Source organism: Opisthocomus hoazin, chromosome 11 (assembly GCF_030867145.1).
Source record: "Opisthocomus hoazin isolate bOpiHoa1 chromosome 11, bOpiHoa1.hap1, whole genome shotgun sequence".
Lineage (NCBI taxonomy): Eukaryota > Metazoa > Chordata > Aves > Opisthocomiformes > Opisthocomidae > Opisthocomus > Opisthocomus hoazin.
This window is the reverse complement of record NC_134424.1, coordinates 636,403-657,479: the sequence shown is the minus strand read 5'-3', so window position 1 is coordinate 657,479 and position 21,077 is coordinate 636,403. Positions and strand designations below refer to the sequence as shown.

The following is a 21,077-nucleotide window of genomic DNA, read 5'->3' as shown; positions in this document are numbered from 1 at the left end:
TCATCGTCCCGTGACAGAATTTAGGTATGTGTCAGAGGGATAGTAAGCACGGAAAAGCAAGGGAAACTCCCATAAATTTAACTATTATTGTTGAACTAGTACCACTGCTAAAACAGCTAGGTCCCAAGGCAACCTTTCAATTGTGATATTTTAAATAATTATACACTGTGGACATTTTTGTTCAGGTTTTTTTGTCTTTTGACCTTGTAGCTACATTAATGCCATATTTTTCAGCTTTTCCTTCCCACAATGGGGGTAAGAAGTTCATTGTTACTTTAATGGTATTTGAAAGGTTAGTGATTTCTGAGGCAAGAAGTATAGAAAACTGTCAAAGTTTGAAAGTTTGATGCTGAAAACAAGAGTTAGCTGTATTGTAAAATATATGCAGATTATAAAGAAACAGTAAATTAAAGCTCTCAAAACTTACAGTACTGCTTGCAATTAACACAAAGGACCTAGGGCTAAATGTGAACAAACAGACAGAGGAATGGGTAACAATTACGTATTTCAGGCTGTCCCATGGTGGCAGAGGCACAGCTGTAAGGCTCTCCAAGTAGATCATTCTGCCAGAAGTATTTGTAGCCTGTACACTGGCAAATCAATTCATTATAAAGCTTTATCAAAAGCAGGTTAAACACACAAAAAAGGGAAAAACTAAAAATTCAGAAAAATTGTTGACTTTTAGAACATATTTTAAAGCTAATCCTTGACTAGCAAGACCTGGGCATGTGACCACTTTTGATGTTTTTTACTTCTCACTACCTGCATCTGCTACTGTACTTTTATAATATTATAAGGAGTGAAACCCTGGCACCAGTCAGACTGGCGGCAGGATCCCTGCTCAGTAGTAGCTGGCGGTGCCCTTACTGCCCTCTCTGTTGGTACGCGTCTGTCTCTCAGATCTTGTGAGATCTTTGAAACCTTCTTGATCCCCAGTTGTACAGCACGCAGTGCGGTGGGGAGCGTGGTTTGTGTCGCTCTTGGGGGGTCTACGTTTCCAAACACACATCTATACCCACACGGGTCAGCAGAGCAGCAGCTGGCTGCCCCGGAGACGTGGCCCACGCCTGGGCTGAGGCGGCGAGCGGCCTGCGCCCATCTGCCTTGCGCCCGAGCCTGTCGGCAGCACCAGCTGCGCGCAGCAGCCAGGAAAGCGCCTTTCACCTCCGTCACGTGAAACTCATAATTGGGCAACCAGGCTGGAGCAACAGGCACTCGTGGAAAGGAAAATCTGATTTGCCTGTGGGGCCCGGGCCTGACGTCAGCCGGAGCAGGAAGCAGCGGCGTGTGGTCTGAGCCTGCCAAGAAACGCTGGCCTGCGTCGCTCGGCTCCTGTCCCAGCAGAGCGCAGGTCCAGGCGGGGTGGGGACAGCCTGGCAAGGCCAGCCCCTCTGAGAAGAGGAAGCTTTTGGAGAAAATCAGCCCTTCGCAGCACGCAGAGGAGGCAGAGGCTGGTCAGCGTCGCTGCCTGTCGCCGTAACGCTGCCGAGGCGTGCGCCATGCGCAGCGGCTGCTGATGGCCGCAGCAGGGACGAAGGGCTCTCCGGAGAGGCACCGCGACGCCATGGCCCTGCCGCCGCCCCTGGCCCGGAAAGGGGGCTCCCCCCCGGCGCTCTACCTTCACAGCATGCCTGCCTGGGTGCTGGAGGATTTCTGCCGGAAGATGGACTGCCTGAGTGACTCCGACTGGATGCGGTTCGGTGAGGGGCGGCGGGCAGGTGGCTGCCGGCGGGCTGGCGATGGGGGCAGGCGGGGCAGCAGCGCTGGGGACGGGCGCTGGAAGGCTGCGAGGGTCGGGTGAGGTGCGCAGCCACCCCACGCAGCGCCTGCGGCCGAGTGGCTCCCGGCACTCCGCAGAGCATGGCCTGCAGACAGGGAATTCCCGGCACCTGTTTTCAGGACCAAGAGAAACCTCTGATTCACAGCTGGAATGCCAGACTTCCGTGTTCCTTGGCTTCTCGCGGGCAGCCTCCCCTCTCCGTTCACACTTTATCTTCTGCTACTTGCTCTCCTGTTTTCGCAACATCCCTCACACGTGCTTAGATGCTCTGTTTTATTTCTTTCTTCATTCCATGTATATTCCCTGAGACTTACTGCCCCTATTTTCCTTGGTCCTGGCCATGTCCAGTTGAAAGGTATAGAAAATGTAATCCCTGAAGTTTTTATTCTTTTTTCTGTATCCCAGTCTGAACAATTCTAACCCGAATCTTTTCTCAGTTGGCCTGTCTTCCTTTATTTAACATGATTTAATTTCATTCAAGATTTTGCTAACTCTGTCTGCTGAGTAAGCTCTTACCCCAGTTAAACTTGCTGACCTAGGGCAGGATTCACCTCTGCTCTCTGCAGATCCACAAAACTGCATGTCTGCTGTCCTTGTAAAGCCAGCCGAGGTGTGAGCTCGGGAATCTTTGTTTCCACCAGCGCACCCCAGCCCCCAAGCCCCTCTCCTTCAGGCTCAGCCAGCAGCCCGTCAGGAGCGGGCCAGCCGAGAGGGGCTGAGTCAGGCAGGCCCCTTTGGTGGGTGACACCACCAGCCCCGGACACCACCGATGAGCACAGCTGCATTACACAAAATCCCCGGGCGGAGTGACGAGGGAACCCTGTGTCAGAAACGGTCGATTCAGCCCAGTCCATCCCGGCTTCGCCCCCCGGACCCCTGCCCTGAGGAGCCACCTCCGTCCCGCAGACCGCAGCAGGCAGAGCTGCCCGGGGCCCGCACCCCTCTCGCTGCCCTCGGGCAGGCAGTGGTGATGGGCAGGCCATGACCTACCCCCGTCCCCAACACAGGGCCGTTCGTAGGCCACACGTTGGCTGTTTTGCCGTCCTTGCTGCCTCGCCCTCCTCCAGCCCACAGCGCTGTCACTACTGCCTCGGATTTAGCAGCAGCGAAGAAGGGGAGGTGGACTACGTGTGGGTAAGCGAGCCAGCAGGAGTACAGAGCGGGTCACCAGCATACTGTGCGCATTCAGGGACTGGGAGAAATTACGGCGGGTCAGCTTTAGCACGGTATCTCCTGCTCCTGCAAACAGCTGCATTTCACCGATAGGTTTATCTGACTGTAAATAACAGCCAGGTGATTCAGCTACTATTTGGCTTAACATAATATTAGTGTTTAGCAATGTAGACAGGGGTGCAGTCTTACCACTGACCTCTGTTACCTATTTGGGAGAATCACACCAGGAATTTAGTCTGAACTTATTTTGGTACAACGTATTAAGGTGAAAGAAGATTATGGGGAAGATATGCTGAGAAGTGTGACTGGGTTTTCTTTTTGGGTCTCTGATATAACAACATTTTTTCCCAAGTAGTCAAAGGAACACCTTACTTTAGGAACTGAACTTTCTTCATGCCCGCATGGCTAATTTATTGTGATCCTTCCTCTTAAAAGTGTGCAAATGAAAAAGCAAAGTCTGTCTCACACCTTTGCTTACCCTGCTTGCACATGCTTGTTTTTTCTAATTTCTGAACAGCAATATCCGTTGTCTCCCACTAGCCTCCTACGTGATAACTGATCAAACAGAGCTACGGAAAATGAAGTGCATGGAGAAGACGGGGATCAGCCTAACAAGAGAGCTCATGTGGTGGTGGGGAGTGCGGCTGGCGACGGTGCAGCAGCTCCTGGACCTGCTGCAAGGATTGCAGCTCTACCGAGCGGCCCAAGTCATCCTGGACTGTGAGTAGCTGCCCCTGCCTCCCGCGGGGAGCCTGTGCTGTGCTCGGAACATCCAGACCCACTCCCGCACATCTCTCCAGTCCCTCTGGTTCATCATCCCACCTTTGCAGTGGGCATCTTTGATGCTTTGAGAGGTGCCAGGGAGACTGACTGTGCTCTGAACCAGGGGTCGTACTTTCATGCATCAGACAGGGTTTCAAAATGGAGCTTCATAATGAATGCTTTAATTTTCCAGATATTCTTGCTTCTCCCCAAAATTTTGTCATTATACTCTAATTGCCAACAAATTCAGAGTGGAAAAACATGTAATCAGTTTTGCCTATGCAGCCTGCTTTCCTGCACCATAAGAAAAAGTTTACGAGAAGGAGGAATGGTTTATCAGCTACCTACATTACTATTTCTTTATCCTGCTTCATATTTTCTCTACTCCTATCCTATGTTCTCCTGATCCCTCCATAAATTAAACTGTAGTTTTTTCTACCTCTTTGCATATGATTCATCTCACCTATCTCCAGTTTGCTCTATTTCAGATTTATCTTTTTGAGGTAGGATGATCAGAGTTCGAACTCAGACTGCCTAGTTAGGGTAAACAATTGCCTTACAAGAATCACAACGCTTTTTAATATAATTCTCCTTTCCATTTTTCTCCATTGAAAATTATGTTTAAATTGCAGCTGTCCATTTTTGTAAGCCAAATTGTACCTTAATCCAGTTGTGCCACAAAATCTGTTGAACCCTGGACAACATACTGTCTTTCTGTGTTGAGTTGCCCCAAAAAGTTGGGAGTGGACCACATTCCCCTTTTCCCATATATTCCCACCCAAAATCTACTTTCTGGAAATCGGACGTTTGTATGAATTTTGCCAGTTCTCCACAGAGAATTGCTAGAAATAAAAACTACAGATTTTTGTTACGTGGCTAGAACTGCTTAGAGAAGTCCTGCCCAGGTGCAGATGGGAAGTGGTCAGAGCTTACAAGGCGTACGCTACCACAGGCAGAAAATGTGCGGGAGCACCGTCTGCTCTTCACATTCCATGACGTGGAAACTGCCAAAACGGGTGGGTTTGGGTTCCATCATGTGCGGCCGTTGCGAAACAGCAGCCTGCCTCACAGGGCAGGGCTGCCAGCAGGCAGAGGTGCTGCGGGCATTCACTGCACCTCAGCTAGAGGCATATTTCATGGAAAGTCCAGTCATGCATCATGGGTTTCTTGCCACACCATTTCTTTGTGTAGCACTGCTGTGTTTCTGTAGTTCCCTGGCATTAGCGTGACTTTTAACCTTCACTTTGGTATGGCAGAAAAAAATCTTTAATGGCGGTATTCTAAATTTCTCTTTTTTTTAAAAAAAAAAAGGAATATGAAGTACTACATCACAAGCAACCTTCAAGCAAATTCTGTCTTAGTACATCAAACACAATTACAGACCCTAACGAGAGCGTTGCTCAGTTAATGCAACTGATTTTGGCATCACCCATATGCAGTCTTTTGATTTAGCAGATCCACTTTCTGACTGAATTCAGTCACGGCATTCAGCATAGGACACTGTAACAACTCTTACTCCTCATTCCTCAGCAAAGCAAGCTACAGGAAAGTGAACTCGAGTCTGTTTTAATTTGTCTATCAGTAATTCAATTGTTACTTTACTCACAGTGACTGTGACTTTGGAGGTCCAGTCTGAGTGGACAGGATTGAAAACAAAATCTTGATTTTTAAATATATATTTTTTAATCTACACATTGAATAAATCTGGTCTGGATATCACCAATGCAGTAAGTGTGGCTCCTGATAATGGTATTGTTATGGATACTCTGGAGTAGAGGGTGACTTCCATGATGTGCTGACGCTTTTGCTCTGTGCCTGTTCAGTATTCCTAGTCCAGTTCCAGTTGATTCCTAGTCCATAAAGAGAGTTTCTGGGTGCTCTTGTATAATGCAGTATAACCTACCACACCTTAAACTCTAATTAGTTACAGACCTTGCCTTCTCTCCCTGTCAGACCGCATTCTGGGGCCCACCTTTGTTTACAGCTGCCTTATTTCAGTGTATTCTTTTACAGAGTTCATTGACATTTCTGTAATGCCACTTTATAGATTGTGATTTAATAAAAAAAACCCTGCACTCTGGTTCTGAGAAGCATAAAAACTGAAAAATTACTGAATGTTTTCACTACTACATAATAGTAGCAACTATTTTCTACATAATTTTTATCTGTCGTGGAAAAGGCTGGTTTTGTTCAGTTAGGTAGGATGACTTTTCTTTCCCATGGGGGTAAACTTTGCCATTTTTGCAAAAGCTGAGTTCAAAGAGCTTAGAAAAATTCCTTGTTATGACAACTGAGATGCTGCTGCTTTTACCCCAAGGTGGAGGGTTTTCTCTTATCTCACAGACCATTAAAACAAGACCACGAGTAGATTTCAAACTGAGATTAGTTCAGCACATTGCAGTGGTGACTCACTCCAACAGAAGCTTCACGTGCCTAGTTTCAGAGAGCTGTTGCTTGCAAGCCACCACATTGTGGGATTCAAGCTGATCTATAGCGTGTTCAGTAAAACAAGCCCCTGGACACCCAGGGGCCGTGCAGTTGATCTCTGATCCTTAGGCCTGGTCTTGGGTACAAAAGCCAGAATATAGCACTGGGTTGAATCCCGAGAGGCAGCATTTTAAAGCCCATCTTAAAGCCCATGGTAACTTTGCGTACACAAGAACCAAGTAAGATTTGTCTCTCTGATAATGTAAAATGCAAAGAATCAGCCTTCCACCCCAAGAGCAGCTTCCAGCAACATTGCCATTAAAAAGAAAAATACCACACAGACAAAAATAATCACCATCGCTGCACAGAAACATTTATCCTCCTTATGTTTGTCTGAATGGTTTTCTTTTAACTGGTATGTAAATAATCACTGTAGCTTGCACAATAGGCACCTGACTTCAGCCTCTGGTGCAAGAGGCGATTACCTGTTTTCGCTTGTGCTTCTGTGATTTACTTTTTTTTCTTTTTTGAGCTTTCTCAAAAACATTTCTGAGACTTTTTGGACTTCACTTGCCACAAGCTGCAAAACCTGAGGGTTTTCCCCCTGTTATAAATAAAACCCAATCAAATTCCTCCAGGCAGGAGGAGTACGCTTTGTGATTTCTAAGGACAAGCTTAGTTTCTAAAAATTGTAGTTGCCTGATGCAAGTAAACAGGGGCCTTTATAATGATTTCTGCAGGCTAGATAGTAAAAAGGGAAAGTAAATACTGAGAGATCATGGCAAGAAATGGACATACTCAATTCAGCTCATTAAAACACTGAACTGATGTAGTAGATCTAGCACACCTTTGTTTCTCTGATTTCCTTTGTGGCAAGGGTGAACAGCAATATTGGACTGTTCCATGAAGGGCTTCATGAGGAGTTAGAAATGATTTTGCTTTGACTCTGAATTCTGCAAAGCAATATGAAGGCTAGATAAAGAGGGTTTAAAAGAACATGGAAGAGACAGGTCCTGCGGATTGATCAATTTTTATTTATGTTTCTGGATTATCAATATTAATTTTTGTCCTAGATCAGTTCAAATGCAATAAATTGCAAAACTACAATGAAATGATCTTTTTAAAAAAACTTCTTATAGTTATCTTTTATACTGAAGTCCATAGCAAAACTTCGTATTAGTTTTAAGTGCCAGGAAGTCTGGACTATTTTGTTGTTCTGCCATGTGGAAGCAGTTAATGTTTTCTGGAATTAACCCAATACGGACATTCCAGTGTGTGCTCAGTCATAAGCAGAAGTGATTTCTAGCAGGATCTTTTTAGGTTTATACAAATCTTTGAAGTTTTACCCTCTGCTTCTGCTTTTTTATCTGTATCTGAGTATGCTTACTCAGGTGATTGCTCTTGGGCAGATATGGAGAGTACATTGCTTGTTCTATAGGGCACTTTAGAAACTAAGTGGTTCTTACATCACCATCACCCTATTCATTCTGACTTAAAGGAATCGGATGCAACACACGGGTAGATGTTTTGCTGGCAGATTACTTCCAGGAAAGTTCCCCCTCCCTCCAACAATTTCTTGCATTACTTTAGTCCCACTTTGGAATGTCCATAATAATAACTTTTTCTTTTGTCACTGCTTTAGCTTCAGTAGTGACCTGATGTGCAGGAAGTTGCAAAATTCATGAAAAACCCTGAAAAATAGGTTGAAAGAGGGAAGTGATTCTAAATGTAGAGATTTCTAGGTTAAAGTACAGGAGGGAAATGCCAACGACTGCAGAATACAGGGGCTGTCAGTTTTGACTAAGGGCTTGCGACTGTTTGATAGCTAATTTAAAAAACCTGTAAAATTTGAGATTTCATAGCATTCTGACACAGTAGTAAGGAAATATACCTGATTCTTCTGAGTTTTCATTTGGAGACCTAGTTTCATTCAAACCTGCATTCACAGGTGACATTGAATAAAGTGGGTACAAACCACAAACAGAGGTCAAAGGAAAAAACTTGCTTGACATGAACATGCCAACTTCTACCATTATTGCTTTTCATATCCTCCCACTCTTCAAACCTTGGTGCACTGAAACTGTCATAGCTTGTCTTCTCTTCAACAGTTCTACTGAATCTTGGTTTAGTATGAGGAGCACAGATTATAAATGAAACATACCGCTTCCTGTTTTTTCAGATACTCCCAATGCTTTGTTTGTACAAAAAAAAGAACACAAAGCTATTGTCTGATTTCAACTGCAGACAGAGGCCTGCGGCTTTTGACTCCAAGATCACCACCATGCCTAAGATACAAAGCGCATAAAACAGCATGACAAAACCCCCTTCTATCAATACTTGTGCTTATTTTCTTTTATACAAACATAAAACATTAATTTAGATTTTGAAGAAAATGATAAATGTATGCTGATAAAAAGTGCCAGGTAGAAACAAACATTTAGAACTACAATCAGGAAAATGTTGTTATCAGGCAGTAGAAAGTCCTTACATCATCCCTAGTGCACACTGGGCATTTCCATTTCGACCTCAGTTTTAAACGTATTCATGGATAAGAATTCAGCTGCTTCTTCAGGAGATTTTGACAGCCTTGTATATCACAGTATCTTGAATTTTCTTGCTTTATTTTTTTCCCATCCTAACTATAGCCTAATCCTAATCTAATTCTATTAATTCCCTCTGAGATGTACATACTCCTCAAGTCCCTGTATGCTGAAAGCATTTTTGGACTTCTTTTTATCAGACTTCAAGTTGCTTCTTCAGGCCTGATTCTGAGATTTTGCCAGGCTGTATACAACACAGGATCTTTTAGAGCTGTAGTGAATCAGTAATTCAGCCTTTAATTTTTCCTTATATATCAGTAAGTCTTGACTTTTGACCATTTTTATGTTTTCCCTAGATTCCTTCCAGTTTGTTTCTTTCTGTTCATACGTGAAAGTATGATTCTTCATTGCAAATAGTTCTGTACGGGAAAGTGTTTTCTGGGAATGAGCATAGTCATGACACTAAAACCACACAACTGAAAATAGTTCTAAAATATTTACCTGACTAAAACCAATACAATCCTGTCAAACCTCCCCTCAGTGCCATGACAATTAACAAAGAACTAGACTCCGCCTTTAGGCTGGGAGATATTTGTGATTTGAGATCATTGGCTGAAGGATGTTACATAGAAAATGACAAAATAAATATACTGTTATTGCTAATTCCTATTGTAAGAGACTGTGTATCTTTTGCGTTGTCATCACTGATCTTTTGTTTGAAGCTATCACTTATTAATTTTTAGTAGTAGTTAATATCATTAATATGGTTTGAATTTAAATACCAATAGTATTCCAGCAATTTAACAATAAATTACTTGAATGTTCTTTTTAATCTTCATGTTCATTTACAGTCTGTTTTCCTGACTAGGATTATTTCCTGATAAGAACTGATTAGAGCCAGACTCTGTTTTCCCTGGCAATATTAATCTTTCCTTTGTTCTCTTTTGAAGGGGTATCAGCCTCTGATATTGCCAAGTCTGAAAAAGAAGAGCTGGTAGAGCCACCTAAACAGGAGAACATATCTTTAACTCCTACAGAAAACAAAAATAGAGAGAGAGAAAATGAGATAAGTCTGTTGCCATCACCAGACTCTTCACATCTGGGGGTACCACCAGCAGGCAGTAAGTAAAGCAACAGATTCTGAATTTGCTTTAATATTGAAAGGACCATATAGACAAGACTGCTTCCCGTTCGCTTTCAGTATAGTGTAATGAATATATTGCTCTTCAAAATGGTCACATTTCAATATTTGCCTTCTTCCTAGCACTGTTGTCTCCTGAGCTGTTTATTCCTAACTTTAGCACACAGCCTCCTGTTCCTCCTTCCTATAGCTTTCTTGGCTTTGAGAGATGCTGGCTGTATCTATCCTGTGGGATCTCAAGACGTTTCCCAGGTCTCTGTGAACACCCTGGTCCCATCCTGGCTCCATGCTAAGACTAGATCGGTGCCTGCATTTCCTGCCCCATGTCCCTCTCTCCACGCGAAATAAATCTAGGCTAGGAGAGAGCCGTGCAGGCCGTCAGCAGGCCCCTCTGCTTGGGAAATGGAGGGTGCAGAACCACAGAACATACTGAGGAGAGCATCTGCCCGGCGGTACAGACACGGGGAGCTCGCTCTATGTCCCTGAGCCAGGACTAGAGAGATCTGCGTAGTCATCTTGCAAAGAGGAACCAGGAAAATAGCTTCCTATCTTCACACAATATTTCACATTTTGACAGCTTGTCACAGATTATCCCTGGTTAGGAAATTCTACAAAATACCCTAGACCTTCATAACTAGTCACAGGCTGTGGTATTACAAAAATAAGGTGTATTTTCAATGCTGCTATTTCAGTTTCAGGTGCTGTTTCTGAAGGAGCCTTGTTTTCGCTCCCTTCTCCGCCACCTCCCCCAAGAGATCTTTTGAAATCCTTACAGTCAATTCCTCCTGTCTCATCAAGTGTGAAGGTAAATCCCTTTAGTACTCATTGCTCATAACAATGAAAAGTTGTCTTTATGACATTCTGTGTTTTTTCAATTAAAGTTTATCCCTCTACTTGTATAAAATACAGATCTAGTGAAAAAGTGGGGCTTGATTATGACTTGTTTGGACTGAATACAAAACTCTTCCAAAATAACATGGTTCAAGAGTATCAGCCAGAAAAGAAGACTGCTACAAAGAATGCAGTAGTTTCAGAGTTTATTGAGAGGGAGTTGTTTTGTTTTCTCAAGTCTGGAGCGAATTAAGGTCATGAAAGCTGCATGATTAGGCTACAGTGGAACTGGAGTAACAATTGGCATTAGGACTTGCCACACTGGAAGGAACAAATTATTGTGCAACCAATGCCAGATGCTTCAGAAGTAGGTGTGACGTTTCTACCAGAACATAAATATATTATGAGGGACCTTATTTTCTGATCCAACTGTTTCTTAATATAAACCCACCCATAAAGATATATGTTTTTTGTAACTTAAACTAACATCACTTCAAATAAATATATGGACTTTTAAACAAAACTAAGTCTGTTTTCCAGGAAAGGGAGAAATGCAAATTGGTAACTGTTTTCACGTCTCTTCTACAACGCAAAATATTTACATCAGCAAAACACATCAGGACAGGTATTACAAAGGGAAACCCTAATGAGTAATTGCACGGTACCTTTCACAATTTCTTTCAGCAATCACAGTGATTGCTTATATCATGGAAAATATGACACATGAAAGTAGGAAAAAACATATGAATTTTCATGAGATAAACTTGTTTCTTCTACAAATGTGTAGCCTTGCAGCTCTTCTACTCCTCAGCAGGAGACAATGACTGATCTCCCCAGCGGGAGTCTTTTGTGGACCCAGAGGGAAGTTACTAATGCCACAAATGGTTTCAGTGACAAGAGTCGAATTTGCGAAGGTACTTTTGCGGATGTCTACAAAGGTCAGAGGAACAACGTAGTGTATGTCATCAAAAGACTCAAAGAGGCAAGTACTCCACTTTTTCTTTGAAAAGGGTATGGTATTAGAATCTCTTGAACATTGGAAGTTGTTGTTTAATGCTGTATGGGCAAGGAACCAGAACAGCTACACAAGAGGAGAGGTAGAAAAGAAATTATGTAAAGTACGTAAACCTAGATTCAGCAAACACATATGAGAGATATTTTACTCATGTGAGTAGTTTTACCAACTCTATCCATGTGAGTAGCCTGCAATGCAGCTACCTGCATTGATGATTGGATCAGAAGTGTCTTTACATTTGTTTTTGTTCTAATTTTCAATTAATTGTTGCCTTTGACACAAAGTTGTCATCAGTGATACTTGCCTATTTTCTAAAGTAGTTTGTCATCTAAGACTAAAAGGTCTGTATAAATGCAACATCTTAATAATCATTATGACATTCTACTGCATGTTTTCGTTTTTCAGACGGAATGCACAAGCCCAAATTCCACACAAAGATTCTTTCATACAGAAGTACAGATTTGTTTTCGGTAAGTGGCTGGCTTTCAAACGCGCTCTGTGCGTATCCTGCATGTGGCTGCTGCCCGTGTGTTCAGCTGCAGACTGACGTGTCTGTCCGCCAGGCACTGTGCTGTTCTGGGGACAAGGGCGTCGTGCCCTGCCTTTGCAGCAGCCCTGGGGAAGCAGCATGCCTCCCGCTGATGCTGCAGCTCTCTGAGGAGCAAACGCATCCACCCTGACAGCCCTTGCGATGGTGAGGCAGCGGTGCCTTCTGGAGCTTTGTCTCCCTCCCGCCTGCCCAGAAGCGGGCTGCGCTGTAACGACCGCTCTCCCTGCTGCTAGGTTAGTTAGCCTTCCGCATCCTGCTCAGGGCCATTCTGTGCTTCCAGCTGCAGGACACAACTGGATTTAGGAATTTGTTCCAGCTCAGGAATGTATTTTTCTGTGTGGTTCTTACTTCATTTGCAAATGATTGTTGATCTGTGCCTGCAGGTGTTGTCATGTCAACATTTTGCAGCTGCTGGGTTTCTCAGTAGAAACTGGATTGCACTGTCTGATATATCCATATCTGCCTAATGGATCACTACAAAACAAACTTCAGTGTCAAGTAAGCAAATAATCTGGGCCTATTATCTGTCTGTGATTACAAGTCCTGTCCTGTTATTGTATGAAAAGCAATTACATTTCTTTGAATTATGAGAAACAGCCCAAAAAAACCCCAAACGTGCCCAAATATCTTGACTGCAAGCACTACAAGGGCTGCAGCTCTTTTCCAGTTTTTCTACCGCAAAACAGATCTGGTCAACAGGAAGTTTCTGCTGTGCAGCCCTGAGATTTGTGAAGTAATAAGGAATCTGTAAAACGTGTCTATTCACATTGTAGTATTTAATTGGATTTGGGAATATATTTCTGTAGAGTCCATCACCATACTCACTGGCATAATGTGCTATGAAGTTTTACACGGCTTAAGAGGGAACGGTTTGAGATGTTCACACCTACTGAAAGAGCATTTGCAGAGAAGATCATAGGGCAGAGAAACATCAGAAAAGCAGTCCATCAAAACCAGCACTATGCCTCAGAAATGGCCAGCACTTGATGCTTTAGACAAGCGTGATCCTTGCTGTATCCTCATCTCACTACGTCCTATGGCAGGCAAAATGTGCAGCACAATATGTAAGAACAGGTTCCTTCCCTGGCCTACAAATCATCAGGTGCTGCCTTGGAACAGACTTTTGATTTAGGTCAGCAGGAGTTTTGCTTGGGTCTTTAGTGGGACTAAAACTAACTCTTTGGCTTTCAGAACTACTACTGTCTTACAATTCTCCATTCTATAAAATACCATTTTTTCCTCACTTCCTTGCAGGATGATTCTGCTCCCCTGACCTGGGAGACACGAATTAGCATTTCTATTGGACTCATCCAAGCTGTAGAGTATTTGCATAATTTTGGAATTCTTCATGGGAATATCAAAAGGTGAGGGGTTTGGCATAGCAGCACTTCCTTGGTCACTTGTTAATTCCAGGATATCTTTAACAATAATGGCTGAAAGCTTCTGTAATTTTGAAATCCATTTGCAGTATCTTTCTGCTATCTCTTGTTCTGTAGGGTGTTTACCGTTTTATGCTTAATTTGTCTCTCTTTTCTAAATGAGGAAAGTATATTCTTTTGAAGTAATTTTTGGAGTGGTTGTTCTTCCCTCTCTCCCTTTCTGCCATTCTTTATCCTTTCATTTGTACACAACAGGCCAAATGCTGGAAACGTTCAGTGCTTAACTTTAAAAGTATAAAACTGAAATTCTTTACCTCAAGTTAAAGTAATTACTTAAAGAATATTGTTATTTGTCCTTCTTTATCACAGCTCAAATGTCCTGTTGGATGAAAATTTTACACCAAAGGTTGGACATTCAGGTCTGCGATTGTATTCTGCTGATAAAAAGTCAGAATATGCCGTGATGAAAACCAAAGTCCTGCAAGCTTCTCTTACTTATCTGCCAGAAGATTTTATCAGACATGGGCAGTTAACAGAAAAAGTTGATATATTTAGCTGTGGTGTGGTACGTTGCCTTTTTTTCATGTCGTGTTGCATTCTTTGGTGCTTCTATACAGGAAAATGGATGTAAGAGCATGTTCCTCATACAGCTGTTTTGCCAGCAATTTCGTATCATAGTTGCTGACTATATAATGTGTTGAAATCCTGGTTTTAATTATGTTCACACTCCAAATATACTTCATTTTGTGGCAAAGTGAGGTGAATCTTTTGAACAACAAACAAAATTGTTTCTTGGTGCAAAAAAATTATTACGGATGATCGTCTTTAAAAAAAAAAAAGAGTAGCAGAAAGACTGCAGTTAGATTCTCAGAATTCTTGCAGTTTGCCACAAGAAATGCTACAAACATCACCTCTTCATCTGTAATTTCAACTAAAACAACTGATAGTCTGTGATGTCACCTGTCTCCAGGTGTTTCCAGTTCAATAGGAAGTTATTCTGTTCAGTGTGATTTCTCATCTAGATTTAGAATTACTTTCTTCTCATCCTTTGTTTCAACAATATCTACTGTACCGAACTATAAAATTTGGACTTGGCTCTGGAGGTAGATCTAAAGTGTCGTAAAGATTGCCCAGATCTGGCATTGTTAAGCCGTCTGAAGTAAAAATATAATTTCAAAATGCCCTGGCAGTTCACTGTTTCTTTAGTTACAAAACTTATTTTAAAAAGAGAATTAATTCTGAACTAATTGTTTTATCTTTCAAATATACTTTCTAGGTCTTAGCAGAGATACTGACAGGGGTTAAGGCACTGGATGAAGGAAGACAGCCTATTTATCTGGTAAGAAAAAGCAAGAATAGTGAATGCCAACACAAGTGAATGGGGTTGCTGTCATAAAATAAATTTATATTTTATATAAATACAGTTTGTTATTTGCAGTCTGCTGTACATATCCTGAAGTAGGGATGTTTAGAAGCCCTATCCTGGTTCCATTAACATCAATAGTCTACCTGCCTTTAGATAGAAGCAGAATATATATATTTCCATTTCACATGCCGCACTCATGAGTGCTGGCCCAATTATATTAGGAGATACTCCAGAATAATTGGTGTTTAAATACATGCTTATTTAAGGGACAAGGCTTTGTGCTGAAATGCTGCTGCATTTTTTTTATGTGCCAGAAAGAGGTGTTATGAGCCAAACTGAGTAGGCGGTAACTGCAGTTGCTTATGATCATGTTTATCAGGCGTTCATGTATTGCACTAGCGTCTGGAATTTATATCCTGGCCAATTTGCCCAAGCTGTGATTAGAACTACACAAACTACTTTCACAGGCAACCAGAACTGGCCAGGCTCACTGAATGCCATTAACACTGTCTTCATGAAAACAGACCCCACCTCTGTTCCTTCTCTGGAGATATGCTCCTTCTGATTTGCCATCTTCTTGAAGCCTTTGACGGGAAAACAATAGTATTCTTGCTTATTATTTCCACGCAATTCAGCAATGTTCAAAAGGGTTCAGAAAATAAAAGATCCTAGGCTTCTTCTTTAACAAATGTTTGAAGTCCTGTGCAAGAATGCGGCTATAATGTGTTGATTATTTTTCATTCCTATAAATGGGCATAAGCCTGGAAGAGCTGGGTCTGCTTTAGTGAATTTGGCATCGGACACATGCAGAGAAAACCGCTGGCCTTTTCTCTCCTGTGAAAACAAACATTTCCGTCAGTTGTATGAATGGAGATTCCTGAAGCTTTTAGGTCTTTAAACGAGCCATTAAGGCACAATAATAATAAATACATTGCAAGACTCATATCATTCTAAGTTATTCACATAGAAATAAACGTTTGTGTTAATTTTGCCCTCGCTAATCTATCTGTTTCCTTTGAACAGAAAGATATGATTGCTGATGAAATTCAAACAGCAAAAGAAAGATCACACTCCAAAGCAAAGGATTTTGAAAAGCTAGCTGCGAAGGAGATATGCTGTAAATATCTAGACAGGAAAGCAGGACACTTGCTGGAAGAGGTGGCTATTTATTTTGCCTCAGCCATCTGCCTTTGTCTGAGAAAGAAGAATTCTAACACAGCAGAGGTAATATTTTAAATACATGACCAAGATTTTAGTCTTCTTGACAGCAAGGTCTAAAGCTACAATATTTATGCCTTACTTATTTTTGGGAGTGGTGACATAGTAGAATATGTATAAGCAGGGGTACAGGAATTATTCTGCATTCACAGATTTTGTTGTTAAAAACAGGTGCTTGAAATTATGGAAATGGCTGAAAATAAATTAAGAGAGCATTACATCTGTGGAAGCAGCACTTCTGGATTCTCCATGAACACTCCGGAAGAAACTGATGATGAGACAACTAATGTCAGCATGGACGTGCCTTCTGTGGGGGAGAATAAAGAGGACAGCACACAGGCTGTGATCCTGACAAGTGCCAATTCGTGCACACTTTTAACAGGAGTTGTGTCACCTGATATTTACTGCGGACAAATGTCAAGGGTCCCTTGTGAATCAGATGAATCAAGCAGTTTTATATGGAATCCTTCAGGAAGATCTACAGATGAGCCATCCAGCAACAGCTGTAACAATTCAGAAAATATTGCAGCCTCTGATTTCAGGATAAAGCAGGGAAAACCTGCAAATGTACTCCAGGAAAGAAATGCAGCATGCACCAAGAGTGATGATGTCTTGGAAACAGCGTCTACTGCACCGAGCACCTTTCAACAGAAAAATGAGGACCTTGACTCTTCATGTTCTTCACCAGGTAAATCTAGATAAATCTGCAGGGCACACGCAGAACATTCAAAAGCAGATGATCAAGCTGTTTGGGCAAAACTGCCCATGTTCCTGTTATGATAACCAAAGTCTTCATAAAAGTGCTCTAGTATTATAATACTAGGGACAACTTAATCTCTTCTCCAGAATTGCTTAGGTTCGTCTTCCTACTTCTAAACACGTTTCAGTAAATCTTTTATCCTTGGTTATGATTTTACCAATAAATCTACAAAATGTTTTCTGGTTTTTTATCAGATTTGTTTGCTAAGCCAGTTCTGTTGGGGTTTTTAAATTAAAAATTATCGTCTATTCTTTAAACAATAGATGGATTTTTTCCTCAATATTTGGGTTTTTTTGTTTTTCAGCGTTAGCCAGAGAGACATCTTGGAAAATAAAGATAAATGATAAAAAAAAGAAGCTCATGGAAAATATTTTGCTCTATGAAGAAGACAAATTAAACAGTTCTGAACTTTTTGAATCATAAATTGGATGGATTTATTAGCAGTGGCCAGCTCAGAAGAAGAAATAAGGACTGTCTCCTCATTAGAAAGGCACTAAAAGTGTACCTTTCATGTAAAGTTAAGTAGCAGGTTTGGATCAGAAACATTAGCCCGGGCTGAAGACAACAAAAGTGATCACACTGAGAAGAAACAGAAAATATCTGTTCTAAAGTGGATGAAAGTACAATGCCACTCTGCAAACAGAAATGCCTTCTTCCTTTTTGTCTGCAGTGTACAAAGACATGGCAAACACAATTGCCAAAATAATTTATGATCCTTTTGCAGTGTATTTCAGAAAGTATCTACATATAATATATTGTCTTATTAAAAAACAGAGAAGTTACAGGGTGAGCCCTGATCCGCAACCAGTTAGCAATACCCTTTATTGTTAGCCCATTGTGTACAAACAGACAGAAATCTTCAAGAGACTGGAGAAGGTTTCAGTTTTCAAACAAATCTACCCTATTCCCTATAATCTTAATCCACATACTCAAAAACACTGCATTACCAGAGAGGGGAATTTTTATTCAAGTTCTCAGATGTATTCTACGTGACTCAGTCTCAGTTTGGATTGCACTGGATGTAGTTGTAAGTAAGTAATTTAAGACATGTTAGTCTGTCTACTCTATGAGCTGCTCTACTACATACATACATATGACACCATTTGAAGTCTAACCTTTAAGTTTCACTGTCAGGAGCTCTAAGACAGTGTTTAATACTTCACAAGAGTATTTTTGGAAGTTAGGTTTTTCTAAGTGTCCTTTACGTGTTGGTAAGGTTTCTCATTGTGTTTCACATGGTTACTGTTGTATATTTTGGATTAGGGACAAGCTGTTAATTTTAAATATCTTTCATTTTGTCACGTGTCACTTGAAATTTGATTCGTTATATTTATTTTGGCAATGGGTTAAAGAATCAGTGAAAGATGAGCTAGTAAGTGGACCTGTTCATGGTGCCACGTTCGCCACGTATTCTCAGAGAGGAATCGTTTTGTGTGTCTCTTGGCTTACCCAGCATTAGCAGCCTTGGGTTCAGCCTCGGTGAGCTCTCTTAAAACAAAAAAAATAGAATCTTGTATGCGGTCATATTTATTATGAAGTGAAAGCCCCCTTAGAAAACGTCACTTTTATTGTTATGACTATTTATTATTAGTAATATTGTTAGCATATTGTTACTCTTGTGCAGCCTAAGGAAATACAAGTTTATTATAAAAAAAAGAACTACCAGAACAGGGAGTTCAGCTTACAGACAGTGACTGCTGCCCCTGTAGCATAGGTAATAGGGCCTGATGTACAGAAATGGCTGAAATTCACAATGGAGTTCAGGGAATATTAAAAAAACATACAAATTTATGTTGTAATTCTTTTCACTGGTGTTGTGTAATGGTATTGTTTTTCTAGTTTTACATGAAGGACTCTCAGTAAGGCTCATATATCTTCTATATTCGTACAGTACCTAGTTCATTGTAGGTACTATTATGAGAAAGTAAAAGCATTTTAACTAAAGACCTGAGTATTAGAATCATCTCCACATTTATCAAATTGATTTCTACACTAAAAACTGGTAAAATTCCTTAACTGTAAGTGCCTTGGATATTGTCTATGTATTTGCCAGTGTCAGGTTTTTTTGTTTTACCACAATCAAACAAAGAAAACATTGGTACTGATATAAGAAATATTGAGTATATTCAGATTGGTCAATAACTGCTTAATTCTACATGAGATATAATTCAGATACTTCATGGTGCTGAAAATTTAATATTAATTGTTTCTCGTGGGTATATTTTAGAAGATCCATGGAAAATACCTCGGGTCTCCTCCAGGACGAAATGCACGTAGATACACCCCAGAGCCGAATGGAAAACTTAAGGTTTTTTTAATTGAGAAACATAATTTAGACACAGTTCTGTTTCACAAAAAATGCTTTAAAGGTTTTGTTCTCCTGTAGTCACAAAATGGAATTGTTATTCTTTGCCTTGTTCCATGTTAATTTTAAAATACTCTGAGGTGATATACATGTTTTTGTAGAGTCACATACAAAAGACACTGCGTAGTCTTACAATAATGGTACTCTGTTACATGACGTGGCTATAATGTATATTGTACTCTCAACTTGACAAATTTATATTTGACCATTTACTAATAAATTTGTGAATAAAAAAATGAAAAAAATAATTTCTTTATAGCCTGCTTTTTCATTATTTATGGCACAGAAAAATGTGTCTCAATCCACCCTATTTAGGTAAATTTGTGTTCGCAAGAAAGCAGCTGAAGATCTCTTTGCACATACTTAATCATCAGTAATTATTAGTACAAACATGTTTATTCAGTCTTCACTCACTGTTAAGTAGCTGATTTTTTCCTTTGAGGTGTCCCTAGAGAAAAATTTCCCTCTAAAATTAATAATCACAAGGATTACTGAGCTGCAACTGACATTTAGTGTTGTTTAGATGCACAATCTATAGTATACTTTATCCTTATGACATTGTAGCTCTTTGTCAAAAATGAAGGACAACTCTGCTTTTTTTAATCCATGAATGCGAGATTAAGGGCACAGAATATAAATTTCTAAAAAATATAGTTGTTATAGAACCACAGAGCTGTGCAAGTAAAACTGATTTGGAGATCAGCATTTCCCAAAAGTGCTGTTAAAACCTAGAGGCTGAACATCATCCTGTATTGTTGATTAACGGTAAGAATTATCAATTCATTGACACATTATTCTATTTGTTCTTGTATGTTTAATTTTAATAATGTGAATAAACACAAACATGGAAGTATCATGTCTGCTAGCAAAACTAAGAAGGCATTTAAATATGGAGAGTGTGAAGAAACCTGCATTACACAGTTTTTGAAGTTACTCATTGATATGTAACAAACTAGCAAGTTTTTCTGTAACCATTGACTGCATCTTATGTATCCTTCGTAGTAAAAAATTTTTGTATCTCAAAACGAAATGTCCATGCTATAAAATATACAGCTTCCAACATTTGCTAGGGTACTTATATTTCAAGCAACAGTGAGAGAGATGCATTTCATAACATCTGATGAATCACATTTCCTGGTGCTATTTCTCACGCAGTTGCTGCTGCTTGTCAAAGTAAATGGCAAATTTCCCTAAACTGAAAGACCGGACTACACCTTGAAGCATTCCAGTGAAGTGAGTGTACCCAGACAACCCAGCCACACATGCCATTGACCCAGACACATTAAGTAGAATCTTTTTGTCTTTACAACTCGAACCTGCAGTTGAAAAATTTAAGTAAGTATTTCAAGATACGATTCCTACAGGACAATATTATCAATCAGAGAAAACAACTACAGTATTATCTATGCAAAGGTGTTGACTCTTTCGCAAACCGTAAGGTGCTCATAGTGTGCTTCTCCTGTCTTCAGCCAGGGGTGCATAACCCTAACCCAGCCGTGCACGCCAGGCTCCTCAGAGGGGGAGCAGGGAGCTGTGGAGCCCCACAGAGAAACCAGGGCACGACAGGGTGCTCAGAGGGGGAGCAGGGAGCTGTGGAGCCCCACAGAGAAACCAGGGCACGACAGGGTGCTCAGAGGGGGAGCAGGGAGCTGTGGAGCCCCACAGAGAAACCAGGGCACGACAGGGTGCTCAGAGGGGGAGCAGGGAGCTGTGGAGCCCCCCACAGAAACCCGTGCTTGCCTTTGCGGGAGCGCGCGTTTGACAGGCGGG

At 41.2% G+C, this 21,077-nt stretch overlaps 1 protein-coding gene across 1 annotated transcript; it reads left to right on the top strand.

Annotated features, from left to right (window-relative positions):
• The first annotated feature begins 1,268 nt into the window (after positions 1-1,268).
• IRAK2 (interleukin 1 receptor associated kinase 2) lies at positions 1,269-19,555 on the top strand. Its single transcript, XM_075433274.1, has 13 exons — positions 1,269-1,700; positions 3,494-3,673; positions 9,633-9,803; positions 10,516-10,628; positions 11,442-11,636; positions 12,075-12,139; positions 12,603-12,717; positions 13,474-13,583; positions 13,968-14,163; positions 14,875-14,937; positions 15,988-16,188; positions 16,354-16,870; positions 17,247-19,555. The coding sequence occupies exons 1-13, from the start codon at positions 1,517-1,519 to the stop codon at positions 17,363-17,365; spliced, it is 2,229 nt and encodes a 742-aa protein (XP_075289389.1). The 5' UTR covers positions 1,269-1,516; the 3' UTR covers positions 17,366-19,555.
• Positions 19,556-21,077: the final 1,522 nt, after the last annotated feature.

Coding starts and splice junctions, on each gene's coding strand:
- IRAK2 (XM_075433274.1), top strand. CDS start 1,517: ATGGCCGCAGCAGGGACGAAGGGCTCTCCGGAGAGGCACCGCGACGCC. Junction 9,804..10,515: donor GGGGGTACCACCAGCAGGCA/GTAAGTAAAGCA, acceptor CTGCTATTTCAG/TTTCAGGTGCTGTTTCTGAA. Junction 10,629..11,441: donor CTGTCTCATCAAGTGTGAAG/GTAAATCCCTTT, acceptor ACAAATGTGTAG/CCTTGCAGCTCTTCTACTCC.